The sequence below is a fragment of the Penicillium coprophilum genome (assembly GCF_028826855.1).
Source record: "Penicillium coprophilum strain IBT 35676 chromosome Unknown utg000002l_segment0_segment1, whole genome shotgun sequence".
NCBI classification, from domain to species: Eukaryota; Fungi; Ascomycota; class Eurotiomycetes; order Eurotiales; family Aspergillaceae; genus Penicillium; species Penicillium coprophilum.
Genome location: NW_026622722.1, coordinates 822,214 through 841,754, shown reverse-complemented (window position 1 = coordinate 841,754; position 19,541 = coordinate 822,214). Strand labels below are relative to the sequence as shown.

At 50.0% G+C, this 19,541-nt stretch overlaps 9 protein-coding genes across 9 annotated transcripts; 3 read left to right on the top strand and 6 right to left on the bottom strand.

Moving 5' to 3' along the window:
• Positions 1-1,165: 1,165 nt before the first annotated feature.
• On the bottom strand, positions 1,166-2,620 carry N7500_002368 (phosphatidyl synthase; the record flags this gene model as incomplete). The annotated part of the gene is made up of 1 exon (XM_056673514.1): positions 1,166-2,620. One exon carries the CDS (start codon positions 2,618-2,620, stop codon positions 1,166-1,168), a length of 1,455 nt encoding a protein of 484 aa, XP_056534039.1.
• A 1,052-nt stretch (positions 2,621-3,672) lies between these two features.
• gldB (putative glycerol dehydrogenase (GldB)) lies at positions 3,673-4,710 on the top strand (the record flags this gene model as incomplete). The annotated part of the gene is made up of 2 exons (XM_056673513.1): positions 3,673-4,080; positions 4,141-4,710. 2 exons carry the CDS (start codon positions 3,673-3,675, stop codon positions 4,708-4,710), a joined length of 978 nt encoding a protein of 325 aa, XP_056534038.1.
• Positions 4,711-6,797: 2,087 nt separating this feature from the next.
• On the bottom strand, positions 6,798-9,042 carry N7500_002366 (uncharacterized protein; the record flags this gene model as incomplete). Its single annotated transcript, XM_056673512.1, has 3 exons — positions 6,798-8,407; positions 8,504-8,841; positions 9,011-9,042. 3 exons carry the CDS (start codon positions 9,040-9,042, stop codon positions 6,798-6,800), a joined length of 1,980 nt encoding a protein of 659 aa, XP_056534037.1.
• Positions 9,043-9,833: 791 nt separating this feature from the next.
• On the bottom strand, positions 9,834-10,294 carry N7500_002365 (uncharacterized protein; the record flags this gene model as incomplete). Its single annotated transcript, XM_056673511.1, has 2 exons — positions 9,834-9,886; positions 9,991-10,294. 2 exons carry the CDS (start codon positions 10,292-10,294, stop codon positions 9,834-9,836), a joined length of 357 nt encoding a protein of 118 aa, XP_056534036.1.
• Positions 10,295-10,758: 464 nt separating this feature from the next.
• On the top strand, positions 10,759-11,762 carry N7500_002364 (uncharacterized protein; the record flags this gene model as incomplete). The annotated part of the gene is made up of 3 exons (XM_056673510.1): positions 10,759-10,821; positions 10,933-11,045; positions 11,117-11,762. 3 exons carry the CDS (start codon positions 10,759-10,761, stop codon positions 11,760-11,762), a joined length of 822 nt encoding a protein of 273 aa, XP_056534035.1.
• A 63-nt stretch (positions 11,763-11,825) lies between these two features.
• Positions 11,826-14,297, bottom strand: N7500_002363 (glutathione S-transferase family protein; the record flags this gene model as incomplete). The annotated part of the gene is made up of 7 exons (XM_056673509.1): positions 11,826-11,887; positions 11,940-12,285; positions 12,334-12,414; positions 12,470-12,647; positions 12,722-12,843; positions 13,021-13,576; positions 13,642-14,297. The coding sequence occupies 7 exons, from the start codon at positions 14,295-14,297 to the stop codon at positions 11,826-11,828; spliced, it is 2,001 nt and encodes a 666-aa protein (XP_056534034.1).
• A 263-nt stretch (positions 14,298-14,560) lies between these two features.
• N7500_002362 (uncharacterized protein) lies at positions 14,561-15,238 on the bottom strand (the record flags this gene model as incomplete). Its single annotated transcript, XM_056673508.1, has 3 exons — positions 14,561-14,967; positions 15,039-15,156; positions 15,233-15,238. 3 exons carry the CDS (start codon positions 15,236-15,238, stop codon positions 14,561-14,563), a joined length of 531 nt encoding a protein of 176 aa, XP_056534033.1.
• Positions 15,239-15,778: 540 nt separating this feature from the next.
• Positions 15,779-17,058, bottom strand: N7500_002361 (putative ATP binding protein; the record flags this gene model as incomplete). Its single annotated transcript, XM_056673507.1, has 2 exons — positions 15,779-16,944; positions 17,019-17,058. 2 exons carry the CDS (start codon positions 17,056-17,058, stop codon positions 15,779-15,781), a joined length of 1,206 nt encoding a protein of 401 aa, XP_056534032.1.
• A 249-nt stretch (positions 17,059-17,307) lies between these two features.
• Positions 17,308-19,466, top strand: N7500_002360 (putative cell cycle control protein (Cwf19); the record flags this gene model as incomplete). Its single annotated transcript, XM_056673506.1, has 2 exons — positions 17,308-18,591; positions 18,648-19,466. The coding sequence occupies 2 exons, from the start codon at positions 17,308-17,310 to the stop codon at positions 19,464-19,466; spliced, it is 2,103 nt and encodes a 700-aa protein (XP_056534031.1).
• Between the last annotated feature and the right edge of the window lie 75 nt (positions 19,467-19,541).

Here is a 19,541-nt window from a genome sequence, read left to right as displayed (position 1 = left end):
CAGTGGAAGTCAAATCACATTAGATCCCATGTAACAGGGCCCTTAGCTATTGGACGATAGGGACTACGGTAACTTTGGACGGACGGGGCTGCTAGTACTGCACCTCGCCCTACTTAGCCGAAGAACAACTCAACCAGCACAAACGCAGAACCCGAGACAATAGCCCCGAGACATACAATCTCGACCCGGTACCTCATTGCCGGGGCAAGACATGCATACCCGCACAAACACTATGGTCTAGAAGCCTGGAGAAAAACGTGTGCCCTGGAAAGATGTACTTACCCGTCTCATAGCGTGTCTTGGGTGTCGGGTTAGGCTGTTTGCAGCCGATGGTTAGCTACCATGTGTGTCTTGTGGTTTGACGGGAAGCTCTTTTCCCTTTCTTTCTTTTCTTCTGGCCTTCCCGAGACACAGGTCTAGATGTGGAAGGTGAAAACTGGAACATGAATATGAGTTTTTGGTATATGTGTAAGCATTCCGTTTCCCCAAGGTTGATAACCTGGTTTTACGCGGTGTAAAAGTCAATCATGAGTGTATTATACGCATCCATGGATAAATCTGTATGTACCGTAGAGAGATGGAACCCCTTTGAGAGCTCTCCTGATAAGGGATGATACATCATCATGTCGTCAATGATTTCAAGGTTGCTTTTCTAGACTTACCTAGCTAACTTCTGGAACAATCCAACCTTGATGTACGAAAATTACGAGAAACTTACTTTGACACTGACATGAAAATTGCATGGTATGGTATTGATATGGGGGATATAACTGCATGCGGAAATATGTAAAAAATGAAACGCTTCTTCGCGTCATGTAACGTCCAGTCTAAAAAGGGAAAAAGTCCAGGGAAAAAGTCGAAACCACCGACCATCCGTATTGTAAAAAGTAGGAAGTAGATCTCAGTCTGTTTTTTCAAGTCGGTAATCCAAATCGAAAGGATATCAAAAAACCCAAGGCCCAGAATTCAGGATTCCAAAAAAAGGCCGAACTCAAGGGTCACATGCATCAAGTGGTGGAAAGTGGAAAGAAAAGAAGTCTATGAAATGACATGACATGGAAGAAAACAAAAAAAAAACGCCAAGGAAAACCTTCTCAAGCCCAGTATCACATGTTTTTCGAGTTTCGTTTCAGCGTGAAAAGATCGGGGGGATAACTGATCCTTTTTACTCAATAGCGGAGGCACCCTCGCCGTGAGTGACAGGGTTGACCTTGGGGTTCCACTTGAGCTTGAAGTCGGGGCCAAGCTCCTTAGCAATGGCAGCCTTGACGGCCTCGAGGACGTTGTTGAAGACACCGAAGTTGGCAGGACTGTTGGGGTCATTCTCACCCTCCTTGCCCTGGAAGACACCAGTGCGGACCAAGCAAGTGTTCCAGCCGTACATGTTTCCACCGATGATATCGGAGGCGGGGTTGTCACCGACCATGTAGACGTTCTCGGGCAGACGGGCGACGCCGTGGAGCTCCTCCATCCAGGACTTCAACACCTCGTCGGCGTAGGTGTAGGTAGCACGCTCGGGCTTACCGTAGACCACACGCTCAAGGTCGACACCGGTGAGAGTCTTGTACTGGGCCTCAACGGAGATACGGAAGGCACCCTGGGTGAGACGGGGAAGACCCTTGTGCTCGGTGGGCATGAGAAGATCACCCTGGGAGAAGTAGATGGGAATGCGGGTGGCGACGGGGTCCTTGGCCTTGGTCATGAGCTTGCCGTCCTCGGCGAGCAGGAGATCCATAATGACCTGGAAATCGGTCTGGTAGTCACGAGAATCGGCGAAAACCATGATGGCGTCGAACTTCATCTGGGAGAAATCGCGGGGCTTAGCCTCGGCGCGCTCGGCATCGGTGAGAGTAGCCCAGGGAGAGATGGAGGGGTCCCAGGCGAGAAGATCCTTAGGGTGAACGACGGTCTTGAAACCGTAGTTCTCGGCAACCTCGCGGATCTTGAAGCCTTCACCACCAAGAACCAGAACGGTATCGTAGTACTCAGCCAAGGCCTGCATGGGAGTGTGCGATTGGATGAACTGGTCGGTGGAGATGGGCTGCTCGAGGATCTCGGAGAGCTGAGCACAGCGAGCCTCTTCGGTCTTACCACCACCGTTGGTGAGGAGAATGTGGGGAATGCGGATGCCCAGCTCGTTGTCGCCGTTGAGCATCTTGAGAGCGACCTTAGCCTCCTCAATGGCGTGGTTTCCGTGTGCCAGCACACCATCGATGTCGAAAGCGAAGGCCATGTTCTTGGCCTTGGCAGTCAATTCCTTGTTAATATCCTGAACCTGGGAGGCCAAGATGTCCCGGGAGACTGAAGGAGCACCGCGCTGCACAGATGAGAGGCGGGACATGCGAGGGGAGCGAGGAATAGGGAGGGAAGTGCCGAAGGAGTTACGCGAGCCCCGGCGGTCCTTCATGGAGGGAGACAAACTCAGGTTGTGCATGAATTGGGCGGCATCACTGATAGCGCTGCGGGTGGCGGGGATCTCAACGGTGTTGCCGCCTGCAGCGGGGATAGTGAGGCCGGAAGCCTGGCGCTCCCGGGGTGAGAGCGCACCGTGGGGATCCTGTGCGCGGGGATCCTGGGCAGCCGGATCGACCGCGAAGTCAGAGTCCTCGAAGCGAGGCATGATGAAAGTATTAGATAGAGGGGAGATAGTAGAAAGGTGGGGTAAGCTTCTACTTGGGGAGTCACTGAATTCAGGACTCTAGAAGAATTGAAGTGAAAAAGGAAGAATGAGAAGTGACTGATAAGGAAGTAAGTTGGTAAAGGAGGGAGTTCAGCAGAGTATATATAGAAGCCAACCCTGATACCAGACTCAATGGGGCAGACAAACGAAATTGGTATTTTGCCATTGAGGTTACGAGGGATCCACTCACCGGGTATCATCCCTAGGAATTATCGTCATCATTTGGCAAGATATAGGGTGGACCGTTTCTTGCAATGAGGCCGGCTTGTACAGGGTACCTGCGTCATTGTGGCTGATACAGTGTCTCGCCATGTACCTAGTACACGGGATGTTCTCCTTCCCGCCGAATTGAATCAGAAAGGTGTTGATTGGGCAGGACCAGACTTGCTAAGCCGAGTATGAAGCAACGCAGCAAGCCGAGTGGGTAGGAAGAGGCCTGAGACGGACGGACGATTGGACTGGAGCGCAGTTCGCCCGTGGACCCGACATGAGATCGATGGAGCCGATGACGATCAGGTCAAACGCTCAAAACATCGTTGGTGATGTCATGGGAGCTTTGAAAATTACCAGTGGTAATTTTGCATTTTTTTAAAAAAAATAGTTTCATTTTTATTCATTTTTGTTCATTTTCCCTACATATTTCATTTCTTTATTTTATTTTGTTGTATTTTATTTTTTATTCTACGATTTGATTTGATTTGATTTTCCTTTTTGTCAGGGGAATGATCTCCAAAGAACTAGAGTGTTTCTGACCTAAAAGGAAAGTCAGGCTAAGTTGCATAGAATATACTACAATATGCAGTTCAAAGTTCAAAGTTCAATTGAAATCAAATTAAATCAAAAACTCTCAAATTCCAAGGTTGTGCCCCTCCAACCCCTCCACCCCACTTCCGACATCGTCATCGCTCCCTAAGCTTCCCCCACTCTTTTATCTTCTATCTTCTATCTTTCAGCTCTCCCTCTTTCTCTAACTATACTCAATCACATCAACCATGTCATCTGGAAAGACTTTCACATTGAGCAACGGGGTAAAAATCCCTGCCGTCGGTTTTGGTACCTTCGCCAGCGAGGGCTCCAAGGGTGAGACCTACGCCGCCGTCACTACTGCCCTTAACACAGGCTACCGTCACCTTGACTGTGCCTGGTTCTACCTCAATGAGGATGAGGTTGGTGATGGCATCCGTGATTTCCTCAAGGCCAATCCCTCTGTCAAGCGTTCGGACATCTTCGTGACTACGAAGGTCTGGAACCACCTGCACCGTTACGATGACGTCCTCTGGTCCATCAACAACTCTCTCGAGCGTCTGAAGCTCGACTACGTGGACCTTTTCCTCGTTCACTGGCCCATTGCTGCCGAGAAGGATGGCCAGGAGAAGCCCAAGATTGGTCCCGATGGAAAGGTAAGAGAAGCCAGCTTACCCCGCACTTTGGCACGCGAGCTCCCAACTAACAGATTATAGTACGTGATCCTCAAGGACTTGACCGAGAACCACGAGGAGACATGGCGCGCCATGGAGAAGCTCTACGCCGATGGCAAGGCTAGAGCCATTGGTGTGTCCAACTGGACCATCCCCCAGCTTGAGGCCATGGCCAAGTATGCCAAGGTCCAGCCCATGGTCAACCAGATTGAGATCCACCCCTTCCTGCCCAACGATGAGTTGGTGCAGTACTGCTTCGCTCATAACATTCTCCCCCAGGCCTACTCGCCTCTGGGCTCGCAGAATCAGGTCCCCACGACGGGCGAGCGGGTCAGCGAGAACAAGGTTCTGAACGCCATTGCCGAGAAGGGCGGCAACACACTCGCTCAGGTTCTGATTGCCTGGGGCCTGCGTCGTGGTTACAGTGTTCTTCCCAAGAGCTCTAACCCCAAGCGCATCGAGTCCAACTTCAAGAGCATTGAGCTCAGCGATGCTGATTTCGAGGCTGTCAACGAGGTTGCCAAGGGCCGTCACTGCCGCTTCGTCAACATGAAGGATACCTTCGGATACGACGTCTGGCCCGAGGATTCTGCCAAGGGTCTGTCCCTTTAGATTTTGTCAATTTACAGCAAGACGAAAATAATATCCCCAAATCGGGGAATTTGGGTGGAAACGATTAGATGAACCAACGAACTCTGTTAGATGAATCGGACATACCATTGATCTCACTCTATGAATTTCTGCTCCGCCGTAAAATGTCCGAGGTCCGGACATTACTGTGTACAACATACTCGGGATCTTTTGAGCCGCTTTCATTTGATCTTGCACTAATCACCCAATCTCACACACCGGCTGCCACAACCTTCACTCCGTAGGTCCAACCCCCCGCCAGGATCCACCTATCAACAATGTCTACGTCCAATGAATGAGATGAGACAAACTGAACCAAACTAGAATAAGATTGCCCAATTTCAAGAGAACATGGTATTCTAATCGAAAAGGGAAAGTTACAAAATTTGCAAAAAAAGCACTTGTAATGTATATTGTACTTAGGTACCTAGGTACATTGTAGCCTTGACCAATGAGGAAAGCAAATCCCTCCAATGAGGAAAAAAATAAGGTAAAAAAAATACAAAGGACCCGACAAGCCGTGAGGTTACACTGTACCTGACAAGCTAACACACCGGAACTAAGGTGACAAAAGCGGCCAAAGATGTACCGTTGTATAATTTGTATACAAATCTGAATGTTCAAAGGGTGCAGAACAATTACTCGAAACGGATAGCATCTGCCCAGGAGCAGTGTGCTCCGAGCCCTGCGGACGATGTCATCTCGCGTTGACTTGTGGCTCTCGGAATCCGCTGCGCCACTCAAGGGGCTTAGCGTTCTCGCGCGCTTACCGCATTGGGTCTTAGCGTTGCTGACTACGCTTGAGTCCCGGGAGATGTCGGATGGGCATTAAGTTATGGGAATCTCGAGAATGGGATGAGAGACCGGTGTCTAACACCGACGTGCCGAATAAGGTAATGAGTCTTTGGGTCGGAGCACATTGGCCTTTCTGTTGACTTTGTACTCCGTGCAGTTTCCTCATTGAATGTTGCTTAGCGCGTTAGTCTTTATTTACGATTGGTTGACCCGTCTATGTATCATACTAGTAAGTGGGATGTCGAAAGGGTTCCTTCCCATTCGGCCGATCAGGGACGGGATTTACATATGTTGGGATTTAATGCCTCACTTCTTTGGTAATGAGACACTCTTTGACTTTTGATTTGAGACTTTTGGGTCGGGTTCTGCGATACCGAGTGAGATCGGGAATCCCGATTGAGCCGATAGGGAAAGGACTTAGATTGCATCCAAGGTGGATGACCTGTTTCCTAGCTTCCAATAGAGAGTAATTGGTGTTGATGGTATCTGCAGCATACGTAGACTGCATTAATAGACTGCACTTTGAGAGTGGTGCAGTCTGATGGAGTATCTATATTGGACATGCTCATAGTACCCATAGTACCACATACCACATACGTAGTCGCTGCGTAGTAGGGTACCATATGAGATACAACTGCATCTACAATGTACTTGTATGACAGACGCAAATCCCACAGCCAACGTGCAGACTAGCTCTGGGCTCTTTGCAAATATCAAAGAGATCAACATGTATCAGCTAGAACTGCAAATACCAACCTTGGTAACTCAATTCGAAAAAAAAAAATATATGCAAGCCACTGCATGAGGGATCGTCAATGGGATAAACATCCTGTCCGCTGCAATATCCCCCACGGGTAGAGCCTAGAGCTTGTCAAAGCGGCTACGTGCATAATCTATCTAGGAGGGCGCGACTCGTCTTTGCAACCCAAGCACAGTCGGAGAATGAGAACAGGGAAACCTTCCAAGATTGGATTACCTCTCTAACGATCCCGATGCTTGGAGGGGCAGAGTGGCGTAACGGCACAGACGTCACTCTGCATAGGGCAGGTGAACCGTGCAGCTACTGATCTTATCTTGATCAAGATGAAGTAAAAAAGTTCAAGTTCGTTTCTGCATACATAAGAAAAAAACGAGCAATTGGTATCTTGAAACACAAGGAACTCCGCGGATAAATAAAGAGTGTCAAAACGGGAGAGTATAAAAAAACCGTAGACCGGCCAGCAGGGTATAGAAGTCGTAAATTCCGATCATAATTGCACCATTTTCGGTGACAATCAAGATCTAGACCGAACGCGCCGAGCCGTGGGCGTGCACCCTGCGCTCATCTGAAGCATACTCTGTCGCTCCCCATCATCTGTGCTTTTTGAGCTGCGAGTGGGGATCCCACTGACGAAAGGCTGATCCGCGGTGTTATTGGCACTCTTGGAGGCTCGTGCGGGAAGCTTGGATGAGATGGGCGATTTGGGAGTAAGCTTGCGGCGGCCCTTGGTAGGTGTGGAGGGGGCAGCAGCCATGGCGTCCGAGGCTGCAGGAGGCTTGCTTGTGCTGCGGCTTCCAGTCTTGACTGGAGTGCCAGACCCTAAGATGCCCGAGTCGCCCAAACGCCTCACCCGGCGTGAGCGCGGGGTTACAGTAGTAGGTGCAGTAGTCGGAGCAGTTAAACCGCTCTCGGTGGCCCCGCTATCTGCCCTTTCGTTTGCCTTTTGTGTTTGGCTACGGCTGCTGCGATGGCCAGACTCTGCTTTCTTCGCCGGACGCTTGCTTTCTGGTCGCGGACGAGGCGTTGCGCCCACGTCATTTGTGCATCGGTCATCCTCCTCTTCACCTTCCTGGATGTAAAGTGGTTCCCTATATTCTTCATACTCGGCCATGCGCTCCTCATTCCATGACACTTGCTTTCGCGGTTTGGTCAGCTCACGGAAGTTAGTGTCCTTGTGATTCGGACCCTCATTCTGGGAGTTGACCGGCTGAAGCTCTTCCTCGCGGGATTGCTGAGCCATAGCTTCCAGGACGACCGTGGGAGTTACAGACTTGCCTCTGTTGAGCCGAGTGTTGCGCTTGGTGGCCATAGCCACTTGCTGGGTTTCAGTTCGCTGTAAGAAGACGAACTCTGTGCCTTTGGCTCGGCGAAGTGAGATAGTGTTGCGCATGTTAGGGGTGCTCGAGCCTTTGGCACGAGTGCTTCGACGATATGCAGGGCTTGAAGGAGCTTGTTCTTCCCGGATTTCTTTGGGAATGATATCCTCCTGATCATCGGCACCATCGGCGCCACGCTTGATGTCATATTTACTAGGAGAGATTTGCAGCTTCACAGGTGAAGGTGAATTGGTTGTAAGTTCCTCTAACACGCGGCGCGATGGCGGTGTTGGGCATTGAATTTCTGGCGACTCTTCTGGGCTGGAAGACGTCTCCGTTGGTTTCACATCCTGGGGATGTGTGGCCTTGGCGGCCCGCTTCGCATTCGCCCTCGACAGGAAGTCATTGAGCAGCTCTGCATCCTCTCCATCTAAGGAACTTCGCAGTGCCGATCGGACCAGCTTCTGCTCTTGTGTCAGGTCTTGTACAGACTCAGTGGGGGACACGACAGTGGTCTTGTCTTCTCCTGCATTGTCGATCACAGCTGGCGCGTCTTGGCTGGATGGTCCAGACTGTAGGTCCTGTGCTACCTTTGCGTCGGATGTTGTGTGATATGAGTCTGTCGCCATAGTGTCATTGCAGACCGGCATCGTCGAGGTCTCTCGCATATCGCTAAATGGCTGGGGTGACACATTCGTAGCTACGTCGCCAGCATCTTTGCGGTTGCCCTCGGGCTGGTTCGAAGTGAAACCAAAAACCTCTTGGGGGACATCTTCGTGTATGTTGAAATTGAATTCGGGCATTTTGCCTGCAAGCTATCAGATGAAAGGCCTTTCTAAATGTGGGAGCACAGAATGCGATGCGTGATGTGTACACAGCTCGCAATATATAGAAGAATACTTACGTCGTTTCCGGGACGCCTGCATCTCCCATTTAGTCTCGAGGAAAGACCGACCACGTTGCTCAGCTTCGGTCTCCTGGTCTGCCTCGGCGGGGTCAACACACTGGCGCTTCACGCCGCGCTGATAATCCGAGTTTTTAGAGGCGCCAATTCCCGAGGCCTGACCTCCTGTCGCGGCACTCATGCCGGTAAACGGAAAGCGAATTCGCTTCCACAGCTTTCTTGTCTTGTCTCCAGCCCGCACAGGCGTCGAAGGTTTGCGATCCCACAGTCGCGGCAAGGCGCTCAGAGCTTTGATAGGTGTGAAACTGAAGGAACTCTCAACAGGAGGGTTGGTTGAGCTGTAGACGCGTGTTTGCGTTAGTCCAAGTCTATATGGCGGTGGGTCTTGAAATATAGGGGAAAAGAGGAAAAATAGAGGAGACAAAGCCCCTGAGTAACAAGCGCAAATAATCCTTTCGATACAAAGAAAACAAACATAATTTAGAAAGGCAGAAAGAGCTGACATACCATGGTTGCGGCGAGGGAGGGTGGTTCTCCATGTTTATTGACACGCGTGGAATGTGTCAAAGCCGTTGGAACTTGATTTGGCAACGAGCTGAATGGATAAGATGAACCTCGTAGCCCAGGTTATTTAATAAAATGCTGGAAAAAAATATGTAAATCGAAGGATGCAACTCAGTGTGCCCCTCAGTAAATTGTCGGATTGTCGTGATGGATGCGAAAGTGAAGCGGGCCGTTGTGGTTTTGCTTTGAGGCCCTATGATCCGTTACCCTGCCAACCACCGCATGGGAGAGCCTTGGGCATATCGTCAAGTATAGAACCTCATTCGAAGTCTTGTGTCCGGTGGTTCCATTGCAAAAATTGCCAAACTTCATAAAGGGAAGAATTTGTAGATATTATTGGCTGTATATCTCAGTCAACGAAAATACTTGTCAACTACTAGACAGCTGCAAACATCAATTGAGGAAAGCCTAGGGGAAAAAACCAGCTTGTGGAATCATACAGTGACTCTGAGAGTCTCTACGTCTGACAGATATATTTTCCTAAACGTCGGGCGTAGGATGTCTCTCTGGAATCGCCATATACAAGGGTAGCAGTCAGCAGCGCCCCCAGATAGCATGAAATGAGCCTGGAATAGCTTTCTTTTACACTGCATGGCACTGATGAAAGCAGTTCCGCCTATGAATGCCCCGCACGGGTGAGCAGACACTGCCGACTCATCGTAGACTAAATGTGACCAAAGAACTGCAAGCTTAAGAATCAAGTCGTATCTCGTTATTCATATCGTATACTGCCCAGATGGCAGACAATCTCCGAGCGTGCAGAGACTCATAGCAACTTCTCCGCCAAGTCACGTTCATCAAAAGGGTCCCCAAATTCATCTGAATACAAGGCAGCCAGTCAGCATACTTTGAAGACATCCACGGATGAGGCATAGTCCAAGTTAGACTGGCTAGATGTAGAAAACCACTAGAAGACCACATACCTAGCTTGAAGTCTTTATCAACGACATACTCCATAGCGCGCTGGTAGTCTTCTTGAGCACGCTTGCTCTTCCACGCCGCGATACTCGACTCAAACGTCTTTTCCGCAGGTTGTCCTCCGCCGTGTTCCAGTGCAGTCCCAATATCACCAACAGAAGTGCCAGCATCTTGCTTTGTCTGGGAGCCGGGAGGGGAAAGCTCCGATACGTCAACGCCAACTGAGGAAGCTTGGTTGGTGCCGGTCGGAGTGCGGGCGCCAGTTCTAGCACCGTCGTCGGGGCGGATGGAGTCGACGGAGGAGGTCATTGTAGAGTCACCGTCTGGGTCTCTGGGGTCTAGCAGGCGTGTGTCAATGGATGTAGCTCCGGGTTTGGTGTTTGTAACAAGGAAGAGGCGGGTGCATATGTGGGTATGGAGCGCTATCGATATCGCCGGGCCCACTGTGTTCGCTCGGCTACATCGTATAGCTTGAGATGAAATAGAGAAAACCTACCAATCGCCATTGTTAATCAGAAATTCACGAAAAATGGGTTAGATGGTTGAATTGTAGTTCTCAAAGTTCTTCCAAACTTCAAGCGGGGAGTGGAGAGAGATCAACGGTCGACAGGCGGTGGCCCCGTCTCGCATGAATTTTCTTTTTCTTTCTTCCTCAGCTGTATACTACATGAACATATGGACTATTAGCCCTTGTTATTAGGCTATATATTTTCATTGGATTTGTTTTTGATATCCTTCCCCCTTCTCAATCCTGCTCCATCATTCTGTGTGCAATGAGCGCAAACTCCGGTGCAGTTCCCGATGCCTGGGAAGATTCATGGGAAAATCAAGCAGATGTATGTAATACTCCCGCACTATGTGACCTTTGATACAGACACTAGTCTGCTGTTTAAGTTTACTCAATGCTTGCGAACTATGAATGGCACGCTGATTGTCATCGTTTATAGACACTTGACTCCAAGTCTACCCCGCCAGCTGAGAAGAAAGTCTCATCCAAGGTGACCAAGGCGCAACGCAGGGCAGAACAGGCAGAGTTCAATCGCCAGCTATGGGCTGAAGCGTAAGTTTCAATCGCTAGTTAGCTCCTATCGCATTTCCATGGGTTGTTCAAGAGGCTGAACTAGGTTGCAGTGAATCCACAGAAACATTTCACTTTGTTGAAGCGCGCGCCGATGTTCCTCTGAAACAAGACTTCAAACCCGCGGTTACGCTGCTGAGTCGAAAACCTCAGCTTATGACAAGACATTCATCATCCTCGAGAACAATCACTGCAGCGGCAGCTGGACTTGACCGACTTGGACTAGACGAAGATGACGACTCGGACGATGACACCAAGCCGCCTCAGCCAACACCCGAGGAGCGCCATGCTATTGCACTGAAGAATCGGGAGGAGAAGCAGCGGAAGTACGAAGAAGTGCGCGAACGTCTGTTTGGAAGCCCATCTGCTACAGCTTCGGGCACCTCGTCGCCTGGCAGTACGACCCCGCCACGTCAAACTCCTACAGGCGAGGGCAGAGGTAGAGGCAAAGGACGTAGCGGTGGAAGAGATCACCAGAAGAGAGATTCCTCGTCAACCTCGAGTAAATCCAAACATCTCTACGATCCTTCTACCGCGGCCAAGTCAAATGCACCCTTCCTACAAAGAGGTGGCCGTCCGCAGGTTGAACGAAGCGGTTCTGACACTCAGGCTCCACAGCAGCCGGTGCGCAGTCCTCGAGGCCCTGATGCAAGTGGAAGAGGTGGCTTCAATTTCAACAGAGGTGCTCGAACAGGCTAATTTACATTTGTCTCATATCTTCTCATGTCATGATACTGGCCGTCCGATACATCCTTTCTGTTTTCACGGAAGACCTCGTCCTGCGTTAATTGCATTTGCCACCTGGGATGTGTTTGGACGATTCTCTGTGACATGAGGTGTTAGCAGTGCCATCAAGAAAAGCCATGCGACACTTACGGGCATATCGCTCATAGCTGTCGTGGTACAGCTCATCCGTACTAGTTGTCGCCTGCACATGCTGGTCGGTCTCGATTGCATTCATCCAAGAGGCCAGTCTACTTCCCTCCTCGGCATCTGGCCATCCTCGGTATGGTTTCAGGACCCGCCGCAGCCGAATGATCCACGGGGCAGCTTGGACGTCCACAAGAGACATTTGTGGGCCCATGAAGAAGGGCCCCTTGGGATGCGCCACTTCGAGCAGCTTCTCCATCGCATCTCGCAGCTCCTGTGTCTTCTCGATCTGTTTATGTTGATCCTGCTCTTGCAGTACGCGGTAGAAACTTGGCACTATATGCCGATTGACCTGGAGGGCTATCAGTGATGATCACCAGAGACCTGTCTGTCTACTTACATGATCCGCCCACAACCGGCAATGGGCGCGCAATTTTGGGTCTCCTGGAAGCATTGCAGCCCCCACGCCTAGATCCTCTAGCTGCGAAGGATTGATCAGTGAGGGAAACGGGAAAGTGATCCTTCTGTTCTCTTACATATTCCAACAACACATTGCTTTCATAGCATCCCCAGTCGTCGTGCCGCAAAGCAGGAACAAGCCCTCTTGGATTTACTTCTAACAGCGACTGGGGCTTCTCGTATGGATCTACTTCGATGTACTGGTATGGAATACCCTTAAGTTCCAATGCAATCCATACTCGTTGAACGAAGGGGCTTCAAATATGCAGGCCAAGTCAGTACACAGGAAGCTTTTGTCATAACAAGTGGAATTTGAGGGGGGATCTCACCAGAAGCAGCTCCCATATAGCTTGAGATTAACATCAGCAGAGTGCTTAATGGCAGTTTCAGCGGCTAGACCCGTCGCTTTTGTATGGTATGACTTTTGGGCTGCTCGAGACATAACTCGGTCCTATTATGAATCCTGTGTCAAGGCTGCACAATTCAAGAAAAACTAGGAATTGAATTAAAATGTTGAGAGACTTGATCTTTGGTGTGAGAAGTATGAAGTCAAATGTAGAATTGTGACGTAGCCAGGATCATGCGGGGGTACTCCAAAAAAGAACAGAACGAAACAGGATTGACATACCACTCTCGTCCTTTTATCTTTCTTTTCCTTCAGGATGAATCGCTGGACGCTATTCTTCTTGACACGATCACTTTCTTCAAGCGTATGTTGATGGCCGCCACTCACGCCATCATTCTTCCCATTGGCGCCGTTGCCATTCACCCGCTGGATGGTGAAATATCTCCCACCATTTGACCCGGGATGATTTGGTGGTAGATCGGGGTTCGGCGTGGGCATACCGAATGTTTGGGCATTTCGGATCGCCGAGTCGTCATTCAGAGAAAAAGTATACATACCAGGTAGGAGGTTAGATGGCAAGGGCTCGACTGCATGGGTCATATTTGATATTTCAGACACTGGGAAGTACTCCACGACTTTGATTTTGACATGGCAGAGATCCCGTTCTCTGGCTGTACGCTTGCGTTTCTTCTTTTCTGGATCGTCAGATTTGGGGGTTCCGGGTGGTCGTCCTTTCAGCCGACAGTCCCAGTAATGGGAAACGAATGGTTTACGCTTGTACCGCTGGGTTGAGCGATGAGAGTAGACGTTGTCAACGTGGGGAAAGTAGGTTTGGAATCTTCAGAAGAACAAGTGCATGTCAGCCTCTCAGTAAGGTAGAAAGTATTCATGGAGTCTGCATACTCCTCTTCGCTCAAGGTGATCATTTCATCAACATTGAACAACCTGTCTCTCCAGTAATCTAGATGTGGAGGATTCGGGACCACCTTGAAGCCTTGCAGCTCCCCAGGCCCAGTGAAGCCCATCGGGCCCACGGAGCCAGTATCTAGCTCGGTAAAGTCTGGTTGGAACTGCTGGCTCGAGGGTTGCAGCGTTGTCAAGCTGTTATTCTGAGCTTGATGCGCATTGTTCCCCATAGCTAGCTCGTTTGGGGACAGCGACCCTGGAGGCGCCATTTGTCCAGCAGCAGCCCGACGCAACGCCCCGCTTATATTCGCTGCCTGGCCGACGCCATTGTTGTAGGCCTGCGATTGATGCAAGCCACTGGAGGATTGCCCTTGCGGTGGTAAATGCGAGGCAACTCCATTGCTAGGATGACCTTGGGGCGTTTGGTGCTGCTGTGTGGATTGCGACGAGGTGAAGTTGTTCGACTCATCTGATTGTGGACGAATAAACGCGTGTCTCGCATTCTGGAGCTGCGATTCGGCTTCGGTCGGGGGACGGAATGGCCCGAAGGATTGCGATTCCGGGTCAAACTGGTCCAACTGTAGGTTAGATTGATCATTTATTGGCATAGAAGGCCCTAAGCGGGGCGGTGATAGTCGCAGCTCAGAGTCCATCGTGTAAACAATATTAAGTTGTGGGGAGGCGTGCTGCTTTTGAGGGGAAGAAAGACGGTTGAAGCGGCGTTGTGGGGTTAAGGAAAGCTCGGATCATTATCAGGTTCTCAAGTAAAAGACATGCCAGGGAGTTTATAAGGCCCCTTTTTTAAAATTGATCATGAGCAGTATATTATTTTATTTCAAGGATTGGTATATCGAGATACCATCTATTCGCGTTGAATCCGTGCAATATTGATTTCAATGAACAGCACATCGAGAGCTTAAAGACCCTTGCCATGTTTCTTTGCTGCCTCCGAATTCTTGAAAGGGTACCCCGTCGTTCTCTTGTCTGCGCCCGTACGTCGACTGATTCTGCCATGGCTGCTAGCAAATAGCATACACCACAGCCCAATGGCAGCAATACTAGAGTATCCAGCGACACCAACAGTAAAGAGACCCGATCCACCGGAAACATACCACGTGTATGCGTAGAAAGCACATGCGCTATGAAAGATAGAGGTCACCATCAGAGTCGGCACAGCATATGGCGCCTTGGGATCGTCCTCCTCTGCTGTCACAGACTCCTTGGTGTCGGATGTCAGAGGGATGGAACCGGTAAGCATCACGGTCAAAACAGCGATAGTCAGAAGGCTGAAGCCGAGACATCGGGCGAAGTACAATTCCATGGCTTTTGAAGGGCGAAAGGTTAGCATGGCTCGCAAATGGGTGAGCGCGGCACTCAGGCTATGAGCCACATACGGGAAGCAGGCCGAGTCTCATCCAACAACATGGTGACGATCATGCTTGGTCCGGCAATCAAAGGTAAGCTCTGAAGGGTCAGCCATGCGGCCGTCGAGTATGTGTAGGCGCGAAAGACCTGCTCAGTTAGTTTTCAGCTCCGATTTTGATGTCTATCTTCCAAAACTTTGGAGACAGTGATAGTATTGGCTCACATCCATGGTGGCAGCTTGCCGGTATGGATTTCAATGACCGAAATCTTCTTGCTGCTTTGAAGTTGCTCGCGTCTGAAATAGTCAGGTCCTGAGAAGGTCAAGCTTCCAAGGGATCCTTTTTCAAGGCTGAAGCATTATAAGCAAGTGACGTCATATAGACACGGAGCTGTTTGGTTTGTTTGCAACTGTTCAATCTGTGCTCTATACAACATACCGAGTACAACATACGTACATCCATGTCCCAGGTTCTATATATGTTGTACACCAGTCTCACAGATTAATCTAAAGAATCTCTGGAGATATCTGTTTACAGACCACTAGGAAAACCACCCAAAAGACATCACAAGGCCACATAAGCAGTCACTACATCAAGACAAAGATCAACCTACGTAGATCAAGATGATGTTTGATTACTCTGATATATTGACTAGGTTGAATGCAATAAATGAAATGCGCCCCACAAGACCACAAACGCCTCAAGACCAAAAGACCCCTTTGAAAATGATTGAGACTCATCAAATGCCAACTTCTGTCTTATGGGAGATTTTACTGTTGCATACTGCTTGCACGCAGATATCTTGTGAAGCTGTTGTCCTGCTCTGTTGGAGCACTTTGAGAGCCTGCCAGAGCCTCCTGGTAGCGCTGGGAAAGACCCTCGTCATTCCCAGCATTGGGGCCCACATAGTCCTCGTAGTCACTGTCTTCTCCATCTGCCAACCCGCGCTTGATAATCTCGTCTTCTTCATCTTCAGCTTCGCTGACAGTCTCAGGCTCTGCGGCGGGCTTCTTTGACATCTGTCTGCTTGACCCAGACACATTCATGTCTTTCATTAATTTTCCAAGTTCAAGCTCCTGCTGGGATGACTTCTGATCTTCCCGCTCTTTCTTCTTGCGCTCTAATTCGGGCTTGTAATCACGTTCAAACTCCTGCCGTTTCGTCTCGACGGCCTCGAAAAACTCTTCGACACCATCGCCGGTCATTGAGCTGACGCCAACGACGCTCAGGTGTCGATAGAATTCCTCCAGCATGAGACTCATGCTGTTCAGAAGGGAGCCCATGTACCCACTGCCGGATCCAAAGCCACCGGCACCACCTTCAGCCCCAAAAGCACCTGAATCTTCCTCCTGACGCAGAGCCTGCTGGAATGCATCAAAGTCGGTCATCCATTCCTTGGCAAACTCAGCATCCTTAACGTCAGTCTTGTTGAAAACCAAGATCATGGGGAGCTTGGTCTTGTACAAGATACTGCACGCGTAGAGCATGTTGCTCATAAAGGTGCTGGTAGAGCTCGCGCGAGGTGTATCGATAACATATGCGATGACTGTCGGGAATGATGTCGCCATAGTCTCGAGAAGAATACTACCCGATGCACTCCAGACGAATACTTCAATTTGGCCAGGTGTGTCGACCAGAATGTGTTCGATGGGCTTTGCGGAAGGGTTTTCGGGGTTCGGGGCAGTGCGTTTCTCCAAGAGTGAAATGATTTGATCGACCTTGGTGGCGAACAAGTTTAACGAGGTCAAGATGCCTCCATTCGGACCCAAGTTGTACTGTTTCATCACTTCTTTGTAATTAATGGAGTCGCGAATATCGATGTTGCTCTCGAAGGGCACCGAATGCACCGCGGGGTCGAGGTTGACCACATACGGCACTGTCTTCTTTTCATGCAGGTAGGAGTTGATTCTTTGCATGAAGGTAGTCTTTCCTGAGCCTATTCAATCCATAACATTGACGATTAGACCAATTCAGATAAGTGAGGGGCGATCAGCATATCAGCATCCTTACCTGCCATGCCCACGCAGACCACGGACACTGGAGACGGCATGGTGGAGGTAGTTTATAAGAGAAAAAAAAAAGCCGACTGAGCGATCAAAATACAAAGACTTATGTGGTCGAAGTGAATGGCTCAAGAGTGGAAGACAAGTGAAGAAAGATAAGCTTCTTTTTTCTGCTCGAAATCTTTTTTTTGTCGCGGGGAAAGATCTACGGCTGGACCGCCCGGCATTTTATCAACGTCATTCCAACTTTTGCCCTTGACTTCAGCTCCATCCATTTTTCACTAATCAGGAGCAACATGACTTTAGAAGACTTCGAGAAGTCATTGGCAGAGGGGAAAGAGGAGCGGCACGAAAAAAGCGAAGGGCGACATCATCGAGACCGAAACCGCGATCGCGACCGCAGCAAAGAGCGCTCGAGACACCGTCATCGTTCCAGCCACCATCACCGGCGGCATTCTTCCAGATCCCGCGATCGCGACAGCGAGCGAACTCGTGAGTCCCGGCATCGCGACGATGATGGCCACCGGCACAAGCGTTCACGTCGTTCCGACGATCAAGGAGACGAGCATGGCCATAAACGCCATCACCGGAGCTCCAAAGACGAGGCGGGATCCACTGCTCCTTCAGTAATAGTACAAGAGGAGCCTAACAATCTGAAACGTGACGCCTGGATGGAAGCGCCGTCGACTCTCGACGTCGATTATGTTCATCGACCGGATTCGACGCGACAGGAGGAGCCGAAACCAATAATGCTTGCAGCAGACTATGAACTCAAAATCCACGAAAAGGAGCTCAACGACCATCTACGTGATCTTAAGAATGGAAAAGCAGTCGAAGAGATAGAAGATGAGCCTGCTCAGCACGAGGTGGACTATACCTTTGGGGACTCAGGATCACAATGGAGAATGACCAAGCTCAAAGGGGTATACAGAGAGGCGGAAGAAAGTGGCAGGCCTATCGATGATGTTGCTATTGAGCGTTTTGGAGAGCTTCGCGCTTTTGATGACGCTCGGGAGGAGGAAACCGAGATTGACCGGCGCAAGACGTATGGACAGTCCTATGTGGGCAAAACTAAACCCAGCGGGGAGCTGTTCCAGGAAAGGAAACTTCAAAAAAACATTCGAAGAGATCCGCTTGAACATATTCGGGATCCAGAACAAGAGCTCAATGCCGAAGGCCAAGGCAAGAAAATGGATACTGTTCCACCTCCCAATACTACCCGCCACCTCGACCTGACAGCATTGAATCGTCTGAAAGCCCAGATGATGAAGGCAAAACTCAGAAAAGCACCAGATGCCGCCGCTCTTGAGGAGCAGTACAATATAGCCGCGGCAGCCATGTCAAACCGCAAGGAATCTGATGTCGTGGTCCTTGATGTCATGCACAACCGCATGCTAGCAGGCTCGGGGAATGAGGTAAAAGCCATCGATACGAAGAGGGGTCGTGAAAGGGGCCTAGTAGAAACAAATGAAGATATGAGCATTGAGGATATGGTGCGAGAAGAGCGCAAAACGCGTGGCCAGCTCGGCGGAGAGGGCCGGCGGTTGGCAGATCAAATTGGCCGTGATGCCAAGTTTGAGGTCAGTTTTAGTATCAATTGTGACGAGAACTGTCTCCCTTGCTAACCTACACCTAGAACGATTTGGAGTATATGGATGACAATGCATCCAAGCTGGCCAAAAGAGTTCATCGATCTGAGATTGATCTCAAGAACACAACAATCAATGACTTCCACAAGATGAACCGGATTTTGGATAACTGTCCTCTTTGTCACAACGAAAACAAGGGCACGCCTCCACTTGCCCCGGTGGTATCCCTTGCGACCAGGGTCTTCCTCACACTTCCTACGGAACCCGAGATCAGTGAAGGAGGTGCTACCATCGTACCAATCCAACACCGCACTAATTTGATGGAATGCGATGACGATGAGTGGGAAGAAATTCGCAACTTTATGAAGAGCCTCACGCGTATGTACCACGACCAAGGTCGAGATGTAATCTTCTACGAGAATGCAGCCCAGCCACAGCGCAAGCGACATGCATCCATGGAAGTTGTGCCTTTGCCTTACAGTCTAGGAGAAACAGCGCCCGCTTTCTTCAGGGAATCAATTCTCAGTGCCGAGTCGGAATGGTCGCAGCACCGCAAGCTTATCGATACCCTTGCCAAATCAAAACAAGGGCTTGGTCGGTCTGCCTTCCGCCGGACCCTTGTGAAGGAAATGCCTTACTTCCACGTTTGGTTCGAACTAGACGGCGGCCTGGGTCATATCGTGGAAGATGACAACCGCTGGCCTCGTGGAGACCTTTTTGCCCGGGAGATCATTGGAGGAATGTTAGACGTTGCTCCGGACGTCATCAAACGACAAGGGCGCTGGAACCGTGGTGATCGTAGGGTTGATGGATTCAGAAAACGCTGGAAGAAGTTTGACTGGACCCGTATTTTGGTTGAAAGCTAATGAGCTTGAAACTACCCTCTCAACATACTGTACTGTACACGCATATGGCTAGACATATTTATTTGGACCGTAGGG